Source organism: Hylobates moloch, unplaced genomic scaffold (assembly GCF_009828535.3).
Source record: "Hylobates moloch isolate HMO894 unplaced genomic scaffold, HMol_V3 SCAFFOLD_16, whole genome shotgun sequence".
Lineage (NCBI taxonomy): Eukaryota > Metazoa > Chordata > Mammalia > Primates > Hylobatidae > Hylobates > Hylobates moloch.
In genome coordinates, this window is record NW_026652291.1 from 29,033,426 (window position 1) to 29,058,713 (window position 25,288).

The window sequence follows — 25,288 nt, forward strand, 5'->3', positions numbered from 1 at the left end:
ACCATTATTATTATGGATTTCTCTCCCAGACCAGCGCCTTCTGCCGACATTCTGGTGGCATCCAAAAGGCCCTCTGCCCCAGGGTGGAGTGGGGAAAATCCCCAAACTAGAAGCAGGAACAGTCTGGTCAACAACACAAGCCGTGCTGTGGACAGCTGCCCTCTCTCTCAAGCCGGGTGCACCGTGGTGGTGCACCTCACCGTGCAGCCAGGAGAGGGGTTAGGTACTTCCTGGGACCCCACATGATCCAGAGTATTTATTTTAGAGATGTAGTCGTGGTTCTTGCGGGGAGGGAGAGAGCGAGTGGTACACAAATGAAAGCACGGTGGAACTGGAGAAACGCTGACTTGGGAGAGTTTAGTTTGCGTCAGAAAAAAAAGAGGAAGACGAGCACAAAGTTAAGCAGGAAAGCTGTCCGTGAGAACGTGGAGTTTTATGTATGATTATTATTAAGCCTTCTGAGGGACCACTTTGCACACGCACACAACCTGCCTCCGGGACACCCGCCAGGGGCGCCGTGGGGTGTGCAGTGCCCAAGGGGAGACCCGAGCAGGTACCCGAGCAGGTGGGGCGGCGACCGTGGAGGGTGTCGGGAGGGAAACCGTAGGTGGATAGAGTGGGATCCCCAAGAGCCCGGACATGACACGCGGGTTGACCACCCGCTGCTTGGGCGATCAGTTCACTTTCCCACTCTGCGCTCTTGGCGGGCTGCCCCAGGGCTGGGGACCCGCGGTTCCTGAGAGTCGCTTCTCACGGCCCCGGCTACCGCCCGCGCCCACGCCGCTCGGATAACCCCACGTTCTGGCACCGCGAGCGCAAAGCCGCCTCGGAGCAGGGAAATCGTGCCCTTCTGTTCCGCTGGGCTCAGCCTCCCGCAAAGCCGAGAATGAACTTTGCCTACGACGCAGCGCTGGGCCCGCGTCCCCCGGGCGCCCTGGATCCGCCGCGCCACGTGAGCACCCTCGGGGCACCCCACGGGGACTGCGAGGCGAGAGCGGCACTGGCCGCCTGCGGTTTCCAAACCGCCGCGGCACGTTCGATTTTCTCTCTCTTGCCGGGATCATTTTTGGTCCCCAGGATGGAAATAATAAAACAAAGCGCCCGCGGGAAAGGCTTTCTCTGACGGGACAGCACATCCTTGCAACCACATCCCTGCACCTGTTCTGGGCTTCTGCCTCCCTTCTTGCTCCATTCCACAAAAACTCAAATATTTTCTCACCCCAGAGCAAGATCAGAGAGGAGAGAGAAAGGGAGAAAGTGCATGAGAAAGCGCCACTCTTGCCTGAAAGTGTGAATTTGTAAAAGGGGGTGCGGGAAAAAGTTAGAGGCTGGTTTATGCCCCAGAAAGAAACCCAGAAGTGTGCGGCTTTTCCCCTCCTTCGTCCCCCAAGTGTCCCCCCAAAGTCCCTTCCACTTTTACGCAAGAATGTGCAGAAAAGGAACTGCGATCCCCAGGACAGAGACTGCCAGACGGGCAGAAGGACAGACAGACCGAGAAGCAGGGCACCTACTGGTTGTGGTAGCCGAGGGGGTCCGGGATGCAGAGTTCGGACACGTCCATCAGTCCCGTTTTAGCATTCCCAGTTGGTAGAGAAAGGCGGCGGGGAAATCACGCGGAAGAGCGAGTGAAGGGCACGGGCAAGGTGCGAGCCCGGGCAGGGCACAGTGAGCGCGAGAACGCAGAGTGGGAGGAGGCGGCCGCAGCGGGGGAGAGGGAGGCAGAGAGCCGTGCGCGCACAGCCCAGCGCTCCACTCATCAGCACGCTCCGGAGAGAGCGGGCAGAGGGGACGCGAAGCCGTGGAGGAGGCTGGGGCACCAGAGACTTGGAGCCCTCTAACCCTACTGTAGCTTTAAGGCTGGGAGACTGATGTATGGTTTGGCTCCTATTGGCTATCTCTCAGGGGCTGGACTTAAAGTGACAGAATCAAGCTGGGGTGGGGGGAGGGGGGTGAGCTAGAGAGACTTCAATGGAATAAGACGCTCAGCGCGCGAGGTCCCCACCTCCTGAGCAGTAGGAGTACTGGGTGTTAGAGCCCTAAGGCCTGCCTTCTCGCAGTTAAAGGGGCGGAAAATTGTCCAACTGCCAGGTGGGTTTCGGGGTGGGGGGAGATTTGCTGCTTACATACCCCCCAGCCACCCCTATCCCATCTTTTAACTGGCAGATCTAGCAAACTCACCTCTCAGCCTTTCTGGAATGGATTTGTTTTCCAAATTAAAAATGAGTCACATTTCTCCACCCACGCACCAAAGAGAAGAGGCAGCCTCAAACCCTGCGCTGTGTGCGCAAAAGTGCAAAGGGTCAGGCCAGCAGGTGAGGCACAGCAAGAAGGCAGGAGAGAAACGGATTCCCTTCCCAGCTGTCATCACCTGGGCCAGTCAGTTCTGCACCACTCTCATATGGCTAGATGCAGGGTGCGCATCTATAAAACGTTCTCTCAATGTATGAAGTGATGCTCTAGTCATTGGCAGCTCTCTGAAATGTACCCAGGACACAGACATGAGCAAATAAATTCCTGTCTGCTTAGGAAAATACAATCGTGGTGAAAATGATCAACTTACCTGCCACATCCATTCCAAGGCACAAGTACACACTTTGAAATACACACCTGAATCCCCAGTTACAAACGCACCTGCATCCCCGTCCGCTGCTCCCTCAGTGAACCCGAATATTATGGGATGCCACTGTACCAAAATGAGCTGTAAGTCATGCCCCAGCCCTGCTTCTGGGGTTTTTCATCTTTTGAGATGCACCAGCCACAGGGATAATAATCAATTTGATGATTCAAATGAGTGTGGGGAGGGGGGTAGGTATAGAATTATTTAAAAGGGGGAAAAAGCCCTCAGGAGAGACCACCACCTTATTCTCCTATATTCTGCAGAAGACAATGAGCAGTAGGGGGGAAGACATAATTTTATCATCAAAATAATGTCTAAATGGAGTGTAACTGCAGGCAACGTTCAAGCACTTCAGGAATAAAGGTAGGGAGGGTTGTGAGAAACCCCCAGGAGGGGCCAGCCGCCTCGGCAGGGGCTGGGAGAGTGGGCAGAAGGATCGCAGATGATTTTTGACTTGGATAAATGTGCTCGTGCAGGTTGGGAAACAGAGCTGAGATTTTTCATATGTGCTGAAGTGTAGGGACAAGTGGGATTCTCTGGGCGCAAGGCTCAGGAAGGTATCTCACAGAGAGATGGATGAAGATGTCTCCTCTGTCAGTAGCCCTCCAGCAGCCCCCGATTTTTAAAAATCACATAGGTACTTCATCAGAGACAGAAAGAGGGGTGCAGAGATGCTTCCCTTGAGCCTGGCTTCTACATGACCGTCATCTCTCGCCAAGACCTCAGTGACTGGTTTCTCTGCATCCTTTCTGCCCTGCTGAAATCCGTTCTCCAGGCACACAGCAGCCAGGGAGCACTTTGTAAAATGCACATCCAATGTCCCGTTGTTGCAATTAGCAAAAAGGCCCCAGTCCTTGGCCTCCAAGGAAGGCATCCTATGACAGGTTCCTGCAGGTCCCTCTGTTCCTCTCCACAGCCCCTGCTGCCCTCCCTCTGGGCCTCAGTTTTTACACCTGCCACCTAGAAGGCCCCACCTTCCATATAGTGCCAGAAACTTCTGTGGTTCACTTTGCTTCGGGTAGTTTATCACAGTTTGCAATTGTCTGTGTACTGGCATGAGTGATAATTCCCTCCTCCACCCTTCCCTCACTAGACTGTAAGCTCCATGGGAGTAGGGACCATGTCTCTTTTCGTTCACCAGATAATCTCCAGCATCTAAAGTTGCCTGGTACATAACAGTTGCTTGATGAAGATTTTGCTGAATGAATGGTTAACCTGTAGGAGTTTGGAGTGGGGTGCTACAGCCTGCTGAGTGACAGGCCACTGCCCAGGAAGAAGGTGAGGCACTGATGGGTTGTCTGGGGCCCCTTGGCTCCTTACTCTGTGTGGGTGCACCGTTTTTAACTGGAAGCAAAACACACTTGGTAGAAATAAGGTCATCTTCATGGCCTGAAAAGAAAGACCACGTCACAGCCCAGAGCAATGGATTCAAAGCCACTGGGAGCAAATGAGGAGAAATTGGGGTCTGCATTGGTTAAAACACTAGGCTAATGCTTGCATACTATTATTCTCTGCCTCTAAGGTCCAGGCATGAAGGTGACCCAGGGCCTCATCTCTGGGCACTAGCTGATTGTCCTCCAGGTGGGAATGAGCTCCTGGAGACCTAAGCCTTCTCAGCCTTCCACTGCCTGAGCCTCCTCTCACATAGCCCTGGGGCCAAGTTCTTTCTTATTTCCTTTCTGACTCTGCAAGAGGAGAGATGAGGGCCAGCCGCTGGGACACCCTAGTGGCATGATCCGACTTGGCAGGCCCAGGCTCCTCCTGTGATTCTCCAGAGAAACCTGCCTGGGTCCCACACTGTGCATGGGGCCCACATTTTTCCCACTCTGCCCTCAGCCAACTCACGGAGGATGGATTCCTTCCCAAAGCCAGGGTCAGGATCCATGCCTCTGGCTGGAGAGGCAGCAGTGTGGGACGGTAAAGGACTCTGGAATCAGGTCCTGACTCCTCCGTGTGACCTTGCCAAAGTCATCTCCTCTCCAGAAAACGGAGGCTGTACAGGAGTGGAGTGGGGTGGGCAGGGTTCTTGGCTTTCTTCAATCCTAAAATGCAGTCAACCAATCATGATTTATTTTACTGCTCACATAGAGGAGGGGCTGTTTGTAATCCATGCCCAACAAGAGCTCTAAGCCACCCCTTCACTACCCTCCACCCCAGTACTGGTACACCTAGGTGGGCAAGTCAGCCAAAAGGAAAGTGGACAAAAGCTATTAGATGCAGTAAGTGTGGAGGATGTAAGATGACAGCAGCTCACGTTGTTTTTGCGACAAACGCCTTTAAATTGATATTCATTACATTCACAGCACCTTATGGCTAGGAGGGACTCAGAGAACCATTTAGAACCATCATCAGATTTGACAAAGGAAATTTGTAAATTTCTCTATGTGGTGAAGTGACCTACCCAAGGTCACACAGAATATCTGGCAAAGCATGCCATCTGTTGTCACTGAATTTCTACTTATTCAATTCCTAAATCTTAAAAGACAAGTTTCTTTTCTTTTCTTTCTTTTTGAGACAAGGTCCAGCTCTGTCGCCCAGGCTAGAGTGCAGTGGCATGATCTCAGCTTATTGCAACCTCTGTTTCCTGGGCTCAAGCCATCCTCTCACCTCAGCCTCCCGAGTAGGTGGGACTACAGGCACCCACCAGCACATCTGGCTAGTTTTTGTATTTTTAGTAGAGACGGAGTTTCACCCTGTTGCCCAGGCTGGTCTAGAACTCCTTGCCTCTTGTGATCTGCCTGCGTCGGCCTCCCAAAGTGCTGGAATTATAGGCATGAGCCACCATGCCCCGCCACTCTGCTTTTCCTACTCCCTCCTTCCCTGAGTTTGAGCTCTTTCCTAAGAAAAATGATGACAAGCAAGAACTGTCCAATACAACATGCTCCACACACTCTTCACCTGGTGGACAGAGGGGACACAGGCTTCTGTGTCCTCACTCTTCCCACAGTGGTTTCCTCGGAGGGAAAAAGGAAGCACTGGTTGGTGGATGCCGATGTCATAGGCTGCTGTCCTACAGTAAGCAATGCTCCAGGTGGCAGATAATTAGGAAAATATTCACACACAGCCTAGACCACTCTGTCCCCCATGCCTCTATTTCCCTGGGTACAAAAAGCACTGAGTACGTCAGAGATCTAGACAAACACAGGTCCCCACTAACCACCCGCCCTTTCCCACTCCAGCCTGTCTAAGTCCTCAGGGTATGCCATCCTACTCCAGGGCCCAGATCTCAGGGGTCACTAGAGCAGTCTTGTCATGATACACGCAGGTTAACCCAGCACAGCAACTCTTGCCAGAGGTCAGGTGAAAATCTCCACTCTTAACGGAACCCAGTCTTGGTAGTATCTTCCCTCTCTTGAGGCAGACTCCCCAGACACCAGTCATTTTTGCACAAATGAGGCAGCAGCAAGCAGTGTCTTCTAGGTCCTCAAATCCCCTCCCCGCCATATGCTCCCCTAGGACCAACAATAGGAGGATACTTCCTCCACCTTTCAAGCCAGGCAACTTAGCAGAAGCTGGTGGAGCCAGCTTGGTCCCTAGGAGAGCAGAGGACTTGATGGCTTCCTCACTAAAAGACAAGACCCAACAGGCATTTTTGGAGAATCTGCCACATGCTCTCTAAATCCGGTGAGTGTGGGAATGCTAACTGTTTGTTTATGCCAACCCCGTCCCTCACCCATCCCCGTTTTCCTGAAGCCAAGTTTCCAGGTGGGAATGATGCCTTCGGAAACACTCACAGTGTGTAGCCACTTCTTACCACCAGCCCAGGAAAGGGAGGATGCCTCCGTGGAATGGTCTGAGTTGCAAGCCAAGCTCATTTCTCTTCCACCCCAGGGTGAGGGCTGGGGCAGGTGTGTCCAGGAAGAGCTTCCATTGCCAGTCCACAATCACTAAGGTGGGCCTGGCCTAGACAGTGAGCCTAACCTGCGCATCGCTGAGGACAGTGCTCCATGGACTCCTGGCCAGGGGAAATGTCCCTGACCACACGTCTCTGCGGACCTGCTGTCTTCTCACGTGCTTGAATTTGGGGGTGTGGAGTTTTATCCCTGAGTGATGGTCAGCAGACTGCTAGCCCATTGGCTGGCACTGGTCCCAAGGATCATAATTAACTGATAACGCTAATACAATGTGAGTTTGTGCTCTTGTAATAGTCTCCTGCTGACAGATAAATGCTGCGGAAACATGATGGCTTTTCCTGAAGCCGTAATGGGCCATTATTGGGGCAAGAAGGCTCATGTCCTATTAGCACTGCTGCCATGACACCAAGGATAAAATATGAAGGGGGCATCTTGAGCGGATAAACGCTTGGGTGCCCTCCCACCACCGGCGTCATCCATTTCGTTACTTGAAATCCCTACCAGGGGTCTTGGGATCACTTCCAGATATTTCAAAGCTCCATTATTTTTTCTTTTTTCTGAGGCTCAAGATCCATTCTCACCACCACAGCTGATTAATATATTAAAGTTCTCTCTTTACCATAGATTCTTTCTTCCTGTAGGCCCTATACAAGATGGTAGCTGCAGTGAGCAGGCAGGTTGGAGGATGAGGAAAGTGAGATTTGTCTCTCCATAGAAACAAAAATCTTTTTTTTTTTCCTCCCAACTACCAGGAGAATAGGAGCACATTATGACTGTAATAGCTTTATCCCCTGCCAAATTTCTAAGGGAGAAAAAGAGGAGTAGGAGAAGCACAAAGAGAAAATGAAGGAGGAGGAGAAGGGAGATCGGGGGAGAGAAAGAATACCATACCTCGATAGTGCCTGGTAGCTAAGAGGCATTGAACAACTAGCTATTGACTGAATGAATGATCTGTCTCATTAAATATTTTCCATTACAGTGGATTGTGGAGTTTTTTCTTATAACAAAGAAACTTGACCTTATTTTTGTCCATGTCACATATTACATTATCGTTTAGTTTCTTGTGACTTTGGCAACAATTTTTTTTATCTTTATTTTTTGAGACAGTTTCACTCTTGTCTCCCAGACTGGAGTTCAATGGCATGATCTCAGTTCACTGCAACCTCTGTCTCCTGAGTTCAAGTAATTCTTCTGCCTCAGCCTCCCAAGTAGCTGGGATTACAGGCACCCACCACCACACCCGGCTAACTTTTGTGTGTGTGTTTTTTTTTTCAGCAGGGATGGGGTTTTGCCATGTTGCCCAGGCTGGTCTCAAACTCCTGACCTCAGGTAATCCATCCTTCTCAGCCTCCCAAAGTGCTGGTATTACAGGCGTGAGCCACCACGCCCGGCTTTGGCAACAATTTGAGCATACATAGTTGATTACAAATAATAATGCAAGCAATTTGTTTCTAGGGTCTCATCACTGGTAGAGGAAAAAGTTCTCTTTGGCTGATGATAGTTTTAACTGCAAAAATCCCATGGTCATCAATGGCCACAGAAAGAATAAACAGTTTCTTTGCAAACTCACAGATTATGCCTCCATTTGCATGTCTATTCTAAAAGATAACTATTTTAGAGAAACCATAAAATATGGGAAACTTTTGGAAAATTAATTCTAAAGCAGCACACACACTTGTATTGTTGTTAAGTGCAAACAAAGAAACATGTTGACAGAGCCTGTCTCCCTAGTATGAATGAAGAAAATTCAACATTGGGGACATTCAAAGGTGTTTTTATTTCCTAATGGCTCAATTAAGGTAGAACTTCATTGTACCCAATTATTTTTTGGAACGAAATGCATTTTATTTTTGCTCTAGTAAAATGTTTTGTGGAGAGAAAAACAACCAGCAAATGCTTCCAGGTTTTAGGAAAAATCAAACATCAAGGCCAGGGGTGGTGGCTCATGCCTATAATCCCAGCATTTTGGGAGGCCGAAGCAGGTGGATCACCCGAGCTCAGGAGTTTAAGACCAGCCTGGGCAACATGGCGAGACCTTGTCTTTACAGAAAATACAAAAATTGGCCACACACCGTGGTGTGTGCCTGTAGTCCCAGCTACTTGGGATGCTGAGGCAGGAGGATTGCTTGAGCCTGGGAGGCAAAGGTTGCAGTGAGCCAAGATCATGCCACTGCACTCCAGCCTAGGTGACAGAGCTAGATCTTGTCACAAAAAAAAAACCTCAAAGAAAAAAAAATCAAAGATCAGTGTTTTCTAAAGTGTAGACCTATATAAAACATGGTTAAGATGACAGCTTTTTTTTTTTTTTTTTTTTTTTTGAGATATTGCCAGGCTGGAGTGCAGTGGCGCCATCTCAGCTCACTGCAACTTCTGACTCCCTGGTTCAAGCGATTCTCCTGCCTCAGCCTCCTGAGTAGCTGGGATTACAGGCATGCACCACTGCGTCCAGGTAATTTTTGTATTTTTAGTAGAGACGGGACTTCACCATGTTGGCCAGGCTGGTCTCAAACTCCTGACCTCAGGTGATCCACCCGCCTCGGCCTCCCAGAGTGCTGGGATTACAGGCGTGAGCCACCGTGCCCAGCCAAGATGACAGCTTTTAACTGTGTTTTTACATGAGAAAAGTGCTGGCTGACCATTACCTTCACAGATGTATACTGTAATTAAAGCAGTCCCATTGGTGAACTCCCCACCGCTCTGAATGAAGTAATTATGAATGGGTCAGTACAATTCTACATGAAGGATCAAGCTTCATAGCATGGCCATCCATAACATCTTTGTTCTTCATAAACAATTGGGAACACCAAGCTTCAATAGAATTCCTGACTTAGGAGGGTTTGCCTTTCCAAGAAGGACAAGACAAAGCAGGAAGGGAAACTACAGAGGAATCAGAGAGTTTAGAAAAATGGGTAAAAGGCAGTCACTGCTACAAGATTTAATATGGATAAACACCAGCAATACACTTGTCAGCAATGACCCTCAGCTGAGCCACAGACTGTAGGATCGCTGGTTGGAGAGCAGTGATGCAGAGAGACACCTGGGGTCAGAACAGATAGCACATTAAACATGGGCATCCAGCTTCATGGCATGATAAACACTGCTTTGGTGTAATTCTACCAAGCCCAGCAGAGCAGGGAGCAGTAATAATTCCTCTTTACTCTCCCTTCCTGAAGCCACAGAGGGAGTTTTACACTCACCTCTGAGGCACTTGCTTTGAAAGCATACTGGGGCTGGGCTCGGTGGCTCACGCCTGTAATCACAGCACTTTGGGAGGCCGAGGAGGGCAGATCACAAGGTCAGGAGATTGAGACCATCCTGGTTAACACGGTGAAACCCCGTCTCTACTAAAAGTACAAAAAAAAAAAAGAAAAGAAAAATTAGCCGAGCATGGTGTCACACACCTGTAGTCCCAGCTACTGAGGAGGCTGAGGCAGGAGAATCGCTTGAACCCAGGAGGCGGGGATTCAGTGAGCTGAGATAGCACAGCTGCACTCTAACCTGGGTGATAGAGCAAGACTCCGTCTAAAAAAAAAAAAGCAAACTGGAAGGGTGATGTGGAAAGGACTTGAAGAAAGTTGGAGGGGGACAAAGGCCTTCTGCAGGGTGTCTGAGCACCGCAAAGAGGGAGAGAAACATGGGACAAGGAGGGATGGGTTTTCCCTGCCCATGGAAGGGCAAACACTTAGGTGCAGACCCTGTACCACAAACAAGCTGTTGGCTCGGGTTCCCTGGACTGCCTTCTTTATTTGTGTCTCTTAGTCAGCTTCCCTGTCAGGTGAAATCTCACCTCTACTCCCAGTGCCTAAGATCTGGCTTGCTGAGAAGCCAGATGATGGCACCCAGAAGTTCAGGAGGGCAGCTCCCCAAATTTCTCCCTCTTTCTCCCACTCTGTGCACTGCCTCGTGGTGTGATTTTATTTATTTTTTTTTTTTGGGACAGGATCGCCCCATCACCCAGGCTGGAGTGCAGTAGCACGATCATGGCTCACTGCAGCCTTGACTTCCCAAGCTCAAACGATCCTCCTACCTCAGCCTCCTGGAGAGCTGGGACTACAGGTGTGTGCCACCACATCCAGCTAATTTTTAAAAATTTTTTGTAAAGACGGATTCTCACTATGTTGCCCAGGGTAGTCTTGAACTCCTGTGCTCGAGTGATCCTACCACCTTGGCCTCCCAACATACTGGGATTACAGGCACGAGCCACTACTGTGCCCAGTCAATTTTTTTTTTTTTCTTTATAAGCCTTCCAGAAAATGCATGCAACCTGCTAAGCCTCTGAGGCTGGATGCAGTGGTGGCCAGCACAGCACACATCATCATGTCTCACTGCCTGGCATCTCCTCTCCCCTTACTTCCCTTTTGCCACCACCTCCATTCCCTGGGCTTGCATCTCCCAAATGAAGTACCAGTAACTTAATGCTTGCCCCAGGGCTCTGTTTTCTAGACGACCAGGGCTAAGTCAAACAGCCAGTCCACAAATCGCTTAGGGTCACTGACTTTCTTTCCATTTAATTATTGTATTATTTACGAACCCCCTCTTTGGTTAGGAAGGGGGCACACAGTGAGTACAGTGATTGATGGATGACTATCTGTAGTCAGCACCCAGTTACAGACTCACTGTTTTGCAGAGCCCCACACAGGCCCTGCCCTGCACCATCCACCCACCCACCTACTTCAACACTCTAGTTCTGGTTCAGCTGCCAGGAAGTGCAGGTTAATGGTGTCATCTAAAGCCAAGCAGTAGAACCATCTGGCCCAGTATCCCTTCTCCACTGGCTTGCTCTCCTCCCACCACACCTGGGAGGCCAAGTACATATTGTGCTCTTTCTTTGCCCTGGTTTTCTCCACAAGGAGTCTGCTACTTCCTGGAGTGACCATATCCCTTCCACGTGCACACACATCCAAAGATAGCTCTAAGTTGCTTTTGTCTTCAAGCAATGGGAGGGTCAAGTGACAGTAGCTTAAAGGGTAAGAGTCTATTATATCACACAGCAAATTTTCCAGAGGCAGGTAGTTTCATTTTTTTCTTCTGCCATCCTTGACATACTGGCTTTCACCATCAACTTATTCTCCCATTGTTGAAGGACGGTTTTGGTGGGCCTGAGCATCCTACTTCCTCACCCAGCTGTGTCCAAATCCAGGAAAGAGGTGAATGTATTTGTGTGCTCGTGTTGAGGGATATGCCGCTCCTTATTTCTCTAGTTTGTTTTTTTGTTTATTTCTGTGTTTTGATTTGAATTTAATGTGAAGGAAAATCTTTTACAGGAGCTTCTCGTCCCCGCCCCAGCAACTTATCCTCACTTTCTATTGGCCAGAATCCAGTCACGTGTTCACCCCCAAACCAATCACTGTCAAAGGAGAAATGGTCCACCGTGACTGGTTTAAAATAGGATCACTCCCTGAAGGTAGGGAAGAGGCTTGCCTTTCCTGAGAACACTGGCATTTAATAACAAGCAAATCCACTTCTGTTGTAAGCAGAAGCAGGAATGGCTCTTGAGTTGGCAATTAACAGTCTGCTACACCTTGAGGTGTACCATGTGCAGGGTAGTGGAAGGAGACCGCCATGTCAGCGAGCAACAAGAGAGGCATTTTCTGTACAGAATGGAAAAGCAATAAAACTGACTAAAAGTCAGAGTGTTTTTAATTATCATCTTGCTCCAGCTAGTCAAAATGATGTCAATGATAAAATACTCCTCCCCAAGAAAATCTTTTGTTGGTCTAAGTTCTAAACAATTTTTGCAGTTGCTGTTGAGTTTCAATAATATATGTAAGCTTCAAATTAGCAAGTTTTTGTTATCTATTATTTAATACAAATTGCATTCCACCTGGAAGTTAAAAAGTCAGACACACAAACACTACACAAATGTTTCCAGAGTAAATTCCTAATGGTTCAGAATGGTTCAAGCTCGCTTAGGCACACTTTGTGTCTCAGCCCCTGAAGTGCTATATACCCCTGTGTTCAAACAATAGATTCCGTGGGGGACTTGTTTGTTTGTTTGTTTGTTTGTTTTGGAGACAGGGTCTTGCTCTGCCACCCAGGCTAGTGTGCAGCGGCATGAACACATCTCACTGGAGCCTTAATCTCCCGGGCTCAAGTGATCTTCCCACCTCAGCCTCCCGTGTAGTTGGGACCACAGGTGTGCACCACCACAACCAACTATTTTTTTTTTATTTTTTTTGTAGAGACAAGGGTCTCACTTTGTTGCCAAGGCTGGCCTTGAACTCCTGGACTCAAGTAAGCCACTTGCCTAGGCCTCCCACAGTGCTGGGATGACAGGCGTGAGCTACCACGCCAGCCTTAGCACAGTGATTCTAAAAACAAAGAAGTCAAGTTACTTCACTCTGGTTATTCTGTGACCACTTGGAATTTTTATTTGCATTTAAAATTGAGAACAATGAAACAAAGCCCAAACTATGAGATGTAATTCTTGGTAGGATCACATATTAGTTCATACATAACAAATTTCAATGAATTTAAATAATACCTTTAAAATAGAAACGTATTCTTCGTTTTGAACAGCTTATGGTTTGTTTTTAAATTAATCGACAGATCAGGAAAGTTCACGATTATTATTACTACATGATTGTTACCAAGAATAATTTTGTTGTATAGAGAAGGGCAGTTGCTCAAAATGATCCAATCTAGGTGTCACAAGCTTGAGGTCCCTCCCAGCCATGTCCTGCTACCCTTCCTTTTTCCTAGTTATTCTTTGTCTCTTCCTGCCCCCTAGTTGGGTTGGTGATTCTGAGAAACAGAAAAAGGCAACTGTCCACATGTCCTTAGGGCATTTTTGTTTTTTGAGACACGATCTCGCTCTGTTGCCCAGGCTGGAGTGCAGTGGTGTCATCTCAACTCACTGCACCCTCTGCCTCCCAGGTTCAAGCAATTTTCCCACCTCAGCCTCCCAAGTAACTGGGATTACAGGCATGCACCACCACATCTTGCTAATTTTTGCATTTCTTTTAGTAGAGATGGGTTTTCACCATGTTGGCCAAGCTGGTCTTGAACTCCCGATCTCAGGTGATCCACCCACCTCAGCCTCCCAAAGTGCTGGGATTACAGGCATGAGCCACCGCGCCCGGCCCCTTAGGACATTTTTAAGAGAATGTATCCCCAAACAGATCAGTAGTAACCATCATCGAACCCCTGAAAGTGTCCAGAAGCCCCCTCAGCATCCTCATCATTTGCCCATCTACTCTACCTTTCTCTAATCAAATCATCCTGCCTTTTATCAAATACCAGCAATAAAGACAGAAACTCTACTTCTTATTCAATCATATGGTTGGTTCCTCTCTTTTGGGCAATCACTGTAAAAACCATAGCATTTTCACTTTCAGCCCCTTCTTCACTGTACCTGTGGAGTAGGCCAACTAGAGCATCAATCTCAGACTCAATGACCAGGGGCAGCAGGAGGCAGAGAGGAAGCTGGCAGTTGCTACACACCTACTCTGTGCTGGGAACCTGGTTGTGTTCTGCCACTTAGTCCCATTTCAGGGAAGCCAAGCCCACCTCTCATCTGAGCTGGGTGTCATCACTCTCCTTTTATTTACTGAGGAGAAAATCGAAGCTCTGGGGGTAAGATGCTCAAGGCCAGAAAACAGTCTGGGATTAAAACCCAAGTCTAGCTCACCCCAAACCTGTACTCTCTGTCAATTCTACTATGTTACTTCAACAGAGTCCATCCCAGTGCAGCATGCTGTCACTAAGGAAAGGGCATTTGTGAGTAGGCCTGGAAACCTAAGCACAGTAGATAACTGGGGAAATATGTGCGTAGGTCCAACCAATTGATGGATCAGAGGACTTTAGGAACAATGACTTTTGGGAGGTCAGTGTGGGCCAGCCTTCTCCTCACTGTCCATGTATTTAGCAAGACGTGTCCATTCCCAATAGAAAAGTTCTTTCCAATTGGAATGAGGTGTGCTCTCAGCACTGAATGGAGAAAATGAGAAAAGGAATATAACACTGGGGAAGAAACCAATTGACTTTATGGAATGATGCCAGAGGGTCCATTTTAACTTTCTATGACTTGGAGAAGATGAAGGGCAGCCGGAAGAAGAAGGAGGAGGTGACGAAAGGGAAGACCGTCCACTGCCAAGCAAAATTTCCCCATGAGGGCCAATTTGCTTGGTTGGAGCAGGTCCAAGTGGGCAGCAGTTCTGAAGCCAGCTAGGTGCACTTGAAGGATTTCTGCAAACACACCCAAGAAATTAGGAGGTCCCCTTTGGAGGTAAAATAAATTCCTTAGCAAAATAAAGAGGGCTTGTTACACCATATTCCTTCCCCTTCCAGTTTGAAAGGCCATAATGAGACAAATAGATGGTTTTATTTTCCTGTTTCTTCCAACATCAACCAATGCACATTTCCTCTCATTCCTTAGATTCTCAACCCAGCCATTCAACCAAGGAAATGCATTTCTTGCTCCCACCATCAAAGGATAGGGTAGAGGATGGGTCTTTATGGAGACTTAGTTCCTCAACAACTCCGCAAATGACCAGGCACTTGGCTCCTGTGGGAGAGTGACTCACCCACAAACAGAAATGTTTTTGCCTAACGGGTCTCAAAAGCATCATCTTAAAGCAATGGCTTTCAAACTTTAAAAAAGAGCCCTGAGTAGTCATTCTTTAGTTGAAACTGTACATAGAAACTTGCTATAGAAAGCAGCAAAAAACCTAGCTGCTCTGGGGTAGGCAAGCGGGAAGAAGGGATCACCCCATTCCCACTCAGTCCTTCACCCCCACCCCAGGAAGCCCAGGAAACATCCTTATGGCACCCCTAGGTCTCCCCAGAGCATGCGTTGGAAATCAAAATAGTATCTCTAAAATCAATTGTTCTCTAAAGGAATCAAATGAATAAAGAAGCGTCACGACTACAAATCAGACCCATGCCTAGAATAACATCCTCTCTGGAGGCTCTGGTGCTGTGTCAAAGGAGGCCATAGTTAAAAGTTAGCAACTGCCCAAACACCCTTGTTTCCTGTTTGGTGTCTTTTGCTACCAGGATGAGGCTGGCAGGTCTTGCAGCAACCTTGCAAGCCAGGACCAAACTCATCCTCACGGGTAGAGTGGCTTGGTGGAACTCAAACAGCATCATGATGCACTGGTGGATTTCAAATCAGGTACGAAGCTGGTTCCTAGGGATGTTGATGTTGGTAAAGAAGAGCGCTGCCTTTGGAGTATGGCAGACCCAAGCTCGAATCCTTGCTGTGCCCTTCATTAGCAATATGACCCTGGGACAATCTGTGACCTCGCTGCCCATGTTTCCACAGTCTCTAAAATGCCTTGCTGCAGGGCAGTGTGTGTAAAGAAAGCACTTTGCACAGTGCCTAGCACACAGCAGACATTCAACAGACACTGGTTACACCTGCTCCTTTCCCAAGTGGACGTCCTGACCTTAACTCTGGAGAAGGGGAGCCTGTCTTTCACAGTCATCTTCTTCCCTGTAATGTATCCAACACCCACACTGTGCTCAGATTTGGTAAGACTCAGCCCCTCAAGGCAGAGCACAGCTGAGGCATTAACCCATGGCTGACCTTGTTACTGCGACAGCTCATATGGCTCCTATTCCCAAGCTGCCCTCTCTGCCCCATCTCATCTCCAGAACCCGGAGGACCAAACATATCTTCCCAGATGTGACTGCAGCACGGCACCTGAGAGCCCAGTCATGCTGTGCCCACCTTCCCTGGAGTTCCCCAACCACATAACCCAATGCCTGATCCATCATGGCGAGCCATAGAGTCCCTGACAATGTCAGGGCTAAGGCCACATAGTTAGGACCATCCATTAGAGATGCCCATGGGTTGGTTTTGAGTCTTCACTGTGATTCAGACATGGAGTTTCACAGTTCAAAAGAACACCACACTGTTACTCGAGTCCTTCAACAGGTGTAAAAAAAACAGCCATTCCTCCAGCCTCTGAGACTTACTCCAACCTTGGAAATCTTCCCTTCTCCTACACATTTTTCAGTAACACCAGGTGTTGCCCAGATAACTCTCGGAAGTATGTATACTACTTCAATTTCTTAATCTTGGAGGAAGAGCCATCAATAGGTAACAATCCAAACACTAGCTTTTTCTGCTCCAAAGGAAACTTTGGAGGTAATGGAGAGACAATGGCTATTTAATCTCTCACAATTGAGCTCACCTCACCTCACTGCTGTTGCAGAGGGGGAGCTGACTACTTTGGGGTCCCCTTTACACCCCAGCCTCCCTTCATAAGGGACGTCTCAAGGCAGCCACCTTGAATGGCATCAACAGTCTAGGTGGATAAGCACGTGAGTCGTAGGCCCTACCTGTGCTGGGACCATCTCCAATGTAGGATGGTCTCAATGTATTGAACACAGGGGCAGCTTCTCAAATGTATTCTTTCATGATTCTACCACGAGCAATGTGAGAAAGCTCCCTGCCCAACACCTACAGGAGGCACCAGGTAGAAGTACCTCCAACCAGGGTGGAAGCCATGTGTTAGGTGCATGTGTATAAGATGTCTTGCCATTTCAAAGCCCTGCTTGAATATTGTCTCGTGGATCTTGTTAGCTCACAGTGAGAGGTAGAATAATCCCTCCTCTCTGTCTGGCCAGAGGGGTAATGAATAAGGTCAATCTATGTCATTGGAGCTAAGGATGGAACAACCCAGAAAGGTAGAGAGGTGTGTGCAGACTTGGAGCAGTAGGGCAGAGCAACAGGCCTCTTTATCTATCATCTGTTAAGTCTTGTTACATTCAATGCTAGCTAATGGAGGGATCCCTGTGATAAAGCAGTCTGCAAGGCAATGGACTTGGGGTTATACCTGCCCCAACAAGTATAACAACACATGCTTAAAGAGAGATGGAGCCTCTCTCCTACATTACCACCTCTGCTCATGGGAAAGGGAGGAGAAATCTGTTGGTCAGTGTCCAGGGTATTCTCAGGGTCATGTTCTACTGGCGGTAGGACCACTAGGTGTTGAAGGTTTGCATACTTGCTCAGTGCTCTCTCTTGCCCACTTGATTTCACGGCTTCTAGCCTGCTACAGCAAAGTTGGCCTCTTCATATGCTCTCTCTCTGTCTCTCTCTCGCTCTCTCTTTCTCTCTCTCTCTCTTTCTCCCTCTCCCTCTTCTTCCAGTTCACCTGTCTACAACTAACCAGATCCCTGGTCTGCTCCGGAGACCCAAGTATCTTGGAATTCATGGAGAGGGAGGAAATCCAGTGGTGCCACTAGGAACCCTAGAAAGGTGCATGGCTGTACCAGGATGTGCCCACACAGGATGGGATTGTCAGCCTCCATACAACATGCTGGACTCAGAGCAGAGCAATGTGACAGTGCACTAGGGACACAGGCAGCCAGCAGGGCACTCTCCACCTGCCATGCTCACTCAGAGAGGGAGGAAGAGAAGTCCCTGGCACAGGCATCCCACTGAAGGCATCGGAGCACTTGGGCAATTGAAAACTAGACCCTGGCAACCTGACTTTAGCCTTATTTCTTTTCTTTTTCTATTATGCCCCTTTAGAGAAGTCAGAAAATAAGGAGAGGTGGAGTCCTGATGGTCCTGGATCCAGCCATACCTGAAGACAGCATCTGCCCAGACATAACAGATATGTGAGCCTTTGGGGCTTCTGCTGTGTGAGTTGCTTTTCTTTCACTCCCAAGAGTCCCAGCAAATACGAGTCATGTCGCCTTGCCTCCTGGATGTTTTCCTTCACTTTGTTTCCTCTTCCTCCCTTCTCGTGCTTACCTTCCGAGAAGCCTGCCTCCTGCACGAACCCTTCCCACAAGCCCTGTGCTTTCCCTGGCCTGCCCATTCCAACAGCCCTGGGATTCTGCCTCCTCCCTGTGGGCCACTTCCTCAGGTGTTTCCAAGAGGAGGTTACTATGTACCCATCGGGGTCTGTCTGGACAAGAGCACTGGCTTTGGTCCTGGGCTTCAACCCTGACTCCCCCATGTATAGGCTGTGGGCTTCTGGGGGAGCTACTCTACTCAACTCTCTGGGCAATGGGGACACTGATAGGACTGACCTCATAGGGTGCTTCTGCGAATGAAATGAGACAAGGCAGATAAAAGCTCTCAGCATAGTGCCTGGCATAGAGTAATTGCTCAATAAATGTTATTTATTGTTTTTTCACCCCTGTAAAAGGCAGCCACTTGTGTTTAAAGATATAATGCCAATAGTTCTGATTTGTGCGTTTCCTCACCCTTGAATGGGTTTCCCTCTACGTCCCTTTCATACCTGACGACAGCAATACCAGCTTCAGCTACAGTTTTTGGAAGACATCAGTAGGGTCAGTTAAAATCAATTCATTCTGCACAGACCATAGTGCCAGATGATCATAGGAACTGACGTCCTCTGGATGTTAGAATTATTATCAAAACTTAACACCAGCTTTGGTTTTGCAGAAGGAAGAACATGCAGCGATGTTTCTCAGCAATGGTCTTCCCCTACCACCATGCTTGGTATTCTAGAAGGTTATTTCAGGGCAGTGGTTCTCAATGTGGGTTCCACAAAGTCAGCAGCACCAGTATCACCCAGGAACGTATTAGAAATGCATATTCTCGGGTCCCACCACAGACTTGCCGGGTGGGGACCAGCAATCTGTGTGTTCACAAGCACTCAAGTCATCCAGAAGATTCTCAAGCATGGCAGCCACTAATTTAGAGGTTTTACAGATTCTACATGTTTTAAGCTCTTAAGTCTGTCTTCTCACTATCCATGTCTTCAGCTTCAAACAATCTAAGAAAACAGGGCTTTTAAAAATAGTCATTACTAATTTTTAATAACAAAACATTTTAGAAGGGAAATCTGTTAGCCATAGATGGTGCAGACTGCAGTTCACAGTGTGTTTTACTGAACACAAGGTGATCACCATGTCTTACTTTTTTCTTATCTTATTCTTTCTTTTATTTGTCAACTTTTTATTGAAGTACAGTATACATACAGAAGTGTTCGCATATCCTAAGTGTACGGTTAACTGAATTTTCATTAAATGAACACATCTATGTACCAAGCAAGCAGATGAGAAAATCAAACCCTGCAGCACCCCAGCTTGTGGTCCCTTCTAATCCCACCCCTGCCCCATCCATTGCAATTTTTTTTCTTTTTCTTTTCTTTTTTCTTTTCTTTCTTTCTTTTTTCTTTTTTTTTTCTTTTTTTTTTTTTTTTTTTTGACGGAGTCTTGCTCTGCATCCCAGGCTGGAGTGCAGTGGCGCAATCTTGGCTCACTGCAAACTCCACCTCCCAGGTTCAAGCGCTTCTCCTGCCTCAGCCTCCTGAGTAGCTGGGATTACAGGTGCCCGCCACCACGCCTGGACAGTTTTTGTATTTTTAGTAGAGACCGGGTTTTGCCATGTTGGCCAGGCTGGTCTCGAACTCCTGACCTCATGTGATCTGCCCTTCTCAGCCTTCCAAAGTGCTGGGATTACAGGCGAGAGCCACCGTGCCCAGCCTGCAATTTTTTTTAAATTTCAGGAATACTTCAAACAAGCAATTTATTTTAAAGAAAGTTACTATCCTAGTCACCTCACTTACACCAAAATTATTTCAGTGTTGCTCATTCCCTTCTGCACATATATTTTATGTAGTTTTGTATTTTATCCTGTTAGAATGTCCCTGTTCCATGTTGTTACATAATTTTCATAAACACTATTTAAAATGATCCCAGCTTAATGTGTGGCTCATACCTGTAATCCCAGCTACTCGGGAGTCCAAGGCGAGAGGATCACCTGAGACCAGGCATTTGAGACCAACCTGGGCAATGTAACAAGATCCCCAGCTCTAAAAGATGTTTGTAAAATTTAGCCAAGCCTGGTGGTGCATGCCGTAGTACTAGCTACTTGGAAGACTGGGGCAGAAGAATCATTTGAGTCCAGGAGATCAAGGCCGCAGTGAGCTATGATCATGCCTCTGCTCTCCAGCCTAGGCAGGGAGCGAGACCCCCATCTCTATAAATAAATAAACACTTATATACATACATAAAAGAAAGAAAATGACCCCACATTGTACCATCATATCAAAGTGTCAATTAACCATCATTCCCCCGTATGTTGGCTGTTTCTATTCTGCAGTGAACCTCCTGATGTCTCATGCATCCTTTTTCTTCTCTGGAATTATTTCCTTAGGATCAGCTGTCAGAGGAGAAATGACTAAGTCAAAGGCTCTGAACGTTTTATTAGGGCTCTTTATTATTTGCACTGTTTGTAAAAAATGTGAATCCCATCTTGGGTAATACTTTTGTGCATTTCTGAGCTCCTCCCTGCATCTTAAAACTTCTGGATATAGATTCTTCTCTCTCATGCCCTTGTGAACCCAGAAAAATACTTCTGGCAGCACTGGGCAGGAGTGGTGGATGCTAGTAGATTGTCCCCCACTGGGGAGGAGTGGCAGATACTAGTAGATCATCCTCCATTAGCTGGGCTGTAGCTTGGCAGGGGCACCAGCAGGAGCCCACACCCTCCCCCAGGGGATGCATGTGGAGGAGAGGGGGTTCAGGGAGAGAGTCAACCTTCCCTGAGGATCCTCAGAGGAGCTCCTAGTGGCCATCAAAGGCCCAACAAGGCCCCTTTCCCTCCTCAGGAGAGATGGAAATCATGGGGGACAGGCAGTGAGGGAGCATAACGTTGGACTAGAGAATAAGAGTGAGTTAAAACCCACAGGAGAATCCAGCCTCCCAGAGCAATTGCAGGACCATGCGCTGATGGGGCTGGACAGGAGTGATTATTTATTCATGCATTGCTTGTTCTCCATTTCCTAAGGGACCTGCCCCCTCCCCTTGAAAGGCAGGCAGCACCAAGAGGATAGGATGAGTCTGGAGTTAGCGCAGAGTGGGGAGATCTAAAAAGAGGGCGCACACATGGGGCCACGTGAGGTCGGTGGGGTCATGGGAGGTCGGTGGGGCCACATGGCCATGGGCCAGAAGGGCAGGCTGGGGCTAGAAGAAATCAGACTGTGGGTTTCAATGACAATGTTCGTTCTGTCGTCCTAGAGTCAGGATAACATAGAGCACAGGCTTTGGGGCTAGAGTCTCTTGGGTAGTCGTATAATCTGAGCAAGTCTCTGTCGCAGTCTCCTTATCTGTAAAATGGGAAAGAGATAGTACCAGCCTCCTAGAGTGATTGTGAGATTAAATCTGTTCATAGGAGAAAACACTTAGACAAGCACATCCCATAAACCTGCTCCTCCCTGCACCACAGTGTAGGAGTCAATGCTTTGCTGTAGACACAGCCAGGCAGAGAAAGGGTAAGGAGAGTCAGCCTGTGCCCTCTGCACCATCACTCATGAACCCAGAAAATGCCCAGAGAGAAACCCTAGCCCCTTCTCTGACTCTTCCACCCATTCATTGACTGATCCATTTGTGGTGAGGATGGGAAAGGGCTGTGGAGCAGGTCATGTCAATGACAGCCACTCCTTCAACTTCTACCTCAGGCTCCCCATGGCTCCCTCTGGGCATTGCAAGGAACAAGCAAGACCCAAACTCCACTTGGCTGGAGCCCAGAGAGTCCTCTGCAGCCCCTCAAGGTTGGGGGAAGAGATTGCAGAAAAGGGTCATCTGATCCTCTGCACACCAGACACCTGGGCCCAGGGTGGGGTGAGAGAGAATGCTATTCATCATGCGTCATTTTCTGATTGGAGCAGGAGGCTGAGGGCGCAGCAGGAAAGTGTTGATGGGGAAGATGAGGAACTAACATTGAACAATTCCCTCCTATGCGTTGTACCCTGTGCTGGGTGCTCTGATGTATACAGTCTCACATATACATATATTATCCCCACTTTACAGAGAAGAAAACTGAGGCTCAGAGAAGTTAGGCAACTTGGCCACCCTTGAGCATTTATTACTGCCCAGCATTGTACTGGCCACTGAGGGGGACACAGACAGGACAGAATACCTGATTTTTCTTTTTAAGTGGTGTCCATTAGAGCAGGAGAAATGACTGGCCTGGGAAAGTCTCGTAAATGATCCACATTGATACAAGCTAGAGTGCTCAATGACATGGCTTGGATGGAGTACTCTGGAGATGTGGCAGATGAAACAAGTGACTTGGGCCCAAGAGGGAGTGGTGAGGCTTGGGCTGAGTCTTGAAAGTTGGGAACCACGTGGATGGGCAGTGGGGAGTGAGAGAAACACGAGTGGTGAAAGGGAGAAGGGCGTGGTAAAAGTCCACCAGGGTTCTTAACACACACAAACTCTGTATTTCGGGTCCCCAGCTGCCCTATAGAGCAGCATCCCTGGTAGCTATCCCTATCTTTGTCCTTAACTTCTCTGAGCCCTACTTGGGTCTCTACCGCCTCTGGCCACCTGGCCCTGGCTTCAGACTGCAAAGAAGGCTGCCTGGAAAAGACCCATCCAAGGAGGAAGGTGTACCCAAAGGGTGAGATCTTTCCAGGGGAGACCCTAGAGAATAAAACAAAAGTGGATTTCAAATTCTGTCCTCCTTGGCCCGTGCAGATAAAACCCAGGACTGGCCGGGTGTGGTGGCTCACGCCTGTAATCCCAGCAATCTGGAAGGCTGAGGTGGGTGGATTACCTGAGGTCAGGAGTTCAAGACCAGCCTGGCCAACATGGTGAATGTTCATCTCTACTAAAAATACAAAAAATTAGACAGGCATGGTGGTGGTGGATGCCTGTAATTCCAGCTACTTAGGAGGCTGAGGCAGGAGAATCTCTTGAACCCAGGCGGTGGAGGTTGCAGTGAGCTGAGATCATGCCATTGCACTCCAGCCTGGGCAACAAGAGCAAAATTCGTTTCAAAAAAAAGCCCAGGACCTACCTACACAAACAAGGCATACTCTTCCACCCCCGAGACCCCATGGGTTCTTGTGGGTCAGCCCCTCACCTTATTCTGGTCCCTCAGAAGCCTTTGGCCTAAGACACTGAGCACAGAACAAGGGACTGTGGTAAGAGTGTCTCCCATTTGGGTCACAATATTGGACGAATCCCTCACCCCCGGGACCTCAGCCTTTACATCTGTAAAATGGGACTAATGCACTTGTCCTCCCCCTTCAGAGTGCAATGGTGAGATATGTCCCTGGAAAAAGGCTGCTGCTATGTGAGCCTGGCTTCACTGCATGAGCACTTGCCATGTGCCTGGCATTGTACTAGGCAGTGGAGAGAGCAAATATGAACAGAAAACAGCCTTTGCTGTCAGCAGCCCCACAGCCTAGTAGTAGGGGCAAACAAGTAACACCGATGACAGGCACATGGAGAGGTGAGGGTGGAAGTGTGGTGGTGGGGGTGGGTGGGTAGAGGACCCTGGGGGCCAAAGAAGGGCTCACAGAGGAGTTGGCCAAGCAGAGTTCCCGGGGGTGAGGAAGGGCATTCCAGATGGAGAGGTCAGGGTATGTGGATGCAAAGTAAGGGAGCAGGACCAGCCACACCAAGCTCAGCAGAGAGGCAGCAGGACCCAGCGGGGCTGACATCGGCTTGGAGCCAGGCTGCTAGGGTTCAAATCCCTGCAATGTGTGACCTTTTACTTTTCTTTTCTTTTATTTATTTTTATTTTGAGACAGGGTCTCACTCAGTTGCCCAGGCTGGAGTTCTGTGGCTCCACCATAGCTGACTGCAGCCTCAACCTCCTGGGCCCGTGATCCTCTGGGTTCAGCCTCCTGAGTAGCTGGACCACAGCCACACACCACCACATCTGGCCAATTTTTAATTTTTTTGTAACTAACATAGTGAGACACAGCATCTCACTATGTTGCCCAAGCTGGTCTCAAACCCCTGGGCTCAAGCAATCCTCCTGCCTTGGCCTCCCAAGTGCTGGGATTACAGGCATGAGCCACCACACCCAGACCTTACAATCTGTGATCTTGGACAAGTCACTAATCGCCCTGTGCCTCAGTTTCCTCATAGGCTCTACTGTACTTATAGTTTCTTCTCTTGTCCAGATAAAATGAGTTACATGCACAAAGCACTTAGAACAGTGCCTGGCACATGCTTAGCAGTTCATAAACGTTACAGATGATGATGATGAAGTGATGGGGCTGGAAGGCCTAAATAAACCCACACAGAGGCAGGCAGAGTGGAAATTGTAATCCCCGAGTCTTAGGGGATGGTAATGGCTGGTGAACCCAAGACATACAGGGTGAACTTTAAGTCAGGAGGATTTGCAGAGATGAGGGCCTTTTAGCTGCCCATCGGTTTCAACAGCACATCAGAGAAAAAAAATGGTGGGGCTGGGGACTGTAAAAAGAGCTGTCCCCTAGCTAAACTCCCTCCTTTGAGGTTAGAACCAGAAGGGCAAGCCCTGAAACCTCACCAAGATAAGGGGGTGCTGCCCTCTCCCTAGCTCTATCCAGGGCCTGGTTCAACTCCCGGGCTCTCCGGGACAATGGCACCCTCGTGAGACAGGCCGCAGAGCGAGTCAGCTTTTCTCACAGGAGCAATGGAGAGAGCGAAAGCCAAGGTCTAGGGTGCCTCAGAGCGCAATGGCCCGGGATCACGGGACGTGCCTGTGCCTACCCGGCGACCCTGCGCGCGGCCCTCAGGAGCGCGGCGATTCGGGGCCGTGTGCCACCAGAGGGCGCGCTGGATCTCAGAGTGTGCGGAGCGCTCAGCGAGGGGCGCGCGGTGGGAACTAGCGAGTGCGGACCAGTGCTCGCCTGTGTGCGCGTGGGGGCGGAGGGAAAGAGGGGAGAGAGCCCGCATTCCCAGAAAGCCCGGAGTTCGAGGGTTAGGGCTTTCCAATCAGCTAGCTCTGAGCAATCGGGGCCGAGGACATAGAAAAGTTACACTAGTGATACCAAACTTACACAATGCTCACCATGTGCCATGCACAGTTATCCAATCCTCACTACCACCAGAAAGCCAGATCTTATTATTGTCTCCACTTTATAGTCGGAAAAACTTGAGC

The 25,288-nt window shown here is 48.7% G+C and overlaps 1 protein-coding gene across 2 annotated transcripts in view; it reads right to left on the bottom strand.

The window, feature by feature from the left end:
• The window catches only part of ESRRB (estrogen related receptor beta), a 194,821-nt gene that overhangs the window by 125,699 nt on the left and 43,834 nt on the right, over nt 1-25,288 (bottom strand). Inside the window, exon 1 of one of the 2 annotated variants that reach the window (XM_058429541.1) lies at nt 1,512-1,826. The exons of the other annotated variant lie outside the window; for it this stretch is intronic. Coding sequence (XP_058285524.1) covers nt 1,512-1,561 — 50 coding nt within the window. The 5' untranslated portion in view covers nt 1,562-1,826. Of the gene's footprint in view, nt 1-1,511; nt 1,827-25,288 lie in introns of those variants that run through there. 2 annotated transcript variants of the gene reach the window in all.